At 48.5% G+C, this 707-nt stretch overlaps 1 protein-coding gene across 1 annotated transcript; it reads left to right on the plus strand.

Annotated features, from left to right (window-relative positions):
* Nucleotides 1-214: 214 nt before the first annotated feature.
* On the plus strand, nt 215-691 carry LOC111659743 (uncharacterized; the record flags this gene model as incomplete). The annotated part of the gene is made up of 2 exons (XM_023412767.1): nt 215-383; nt 559-691. Coding segments are annotated over 2 exons (302 nt in total), but the record flags the coding sequence as incomplete, so codon positions are not given.
* Nucleotides 692-707: the final 16 nt, after the last annotated feature.

Consider the following 707-nt stretch of genomic DNA (forward strand, 5'->3'; position numbering starts at 1 on the left):
TTGAACATTTTTCATTATTTTACATCATTTCAGGAACCAAAGAATCATTGATTATTAATTGATAAAATGATGCTCAGATTATAATGGAAACGCAGAAGTTGCAGCCTGATTGTAAACAACAGAACAAACATGTGTTTCAGTTTGAATCAGCTCCTTTAAAATACAAAATATACGTCATTTTCCATCTTTCTGTTGACGTGATGATGTTTCCCAGAATGCAGCTCCCCGCCCAGCACCCAGGAGCCTGATCCAGAACCAGGTCCAGAGTCCAGTCCTGAGTCCGATCCAGAGTCCGGTCCAGAGTCCGATCCAGAGTCCGGTCCAGAGTCCGATCCAGAGTCCGGTCCAGAAGCCCATCAGCCTCGTCAGTCCTGGACCTGCAGGTACAACCGGAGCTAGAGATCTGGAGGAAGACAACTTCCTGTTCTGCTCCATTATCTATTCTTTGTCCATCGTTGTTGTTTTTTTTATGTGTGAGTTTGTTTTATGCACCTGAAACCCACAAGGCCGTTAGATCATCTCACAACATAACAAACCATAAGGTGTTTGTGTGCGCAGTGGTGCCGGTGTCGGTCAGTAACGGCTGCCTGAAGCCTCCCCTCCCTCAGGCCGTGGTCCAGCCGGAGGACCGAGGTTTCCCCCCCTCCCAGCCCTGGTTCCCCCCCCAGCAGAGTCTGTCCAAACGCAGAGCGTAAGTCTGAAAGTCA

The sequence above is a fragment of the Seriola lalandi genome, unplaced genomic scaffold, assembly GCF_002814215.2.
Source record: "Seriola lalandi dorsalis isolate HSWRI2012SDOR001 ecotype SW California unplaced genomic scaffold, Sedor1 jcf7180001984508, whole genome shotgun sequence".
In the NCBI taxonomy this organism is placed as follows: Eukaryota; Metazoa; Chordata; class Actinopteri; order Carangiformes; family Carangidae; genus Seriola; species Seriola lalandi.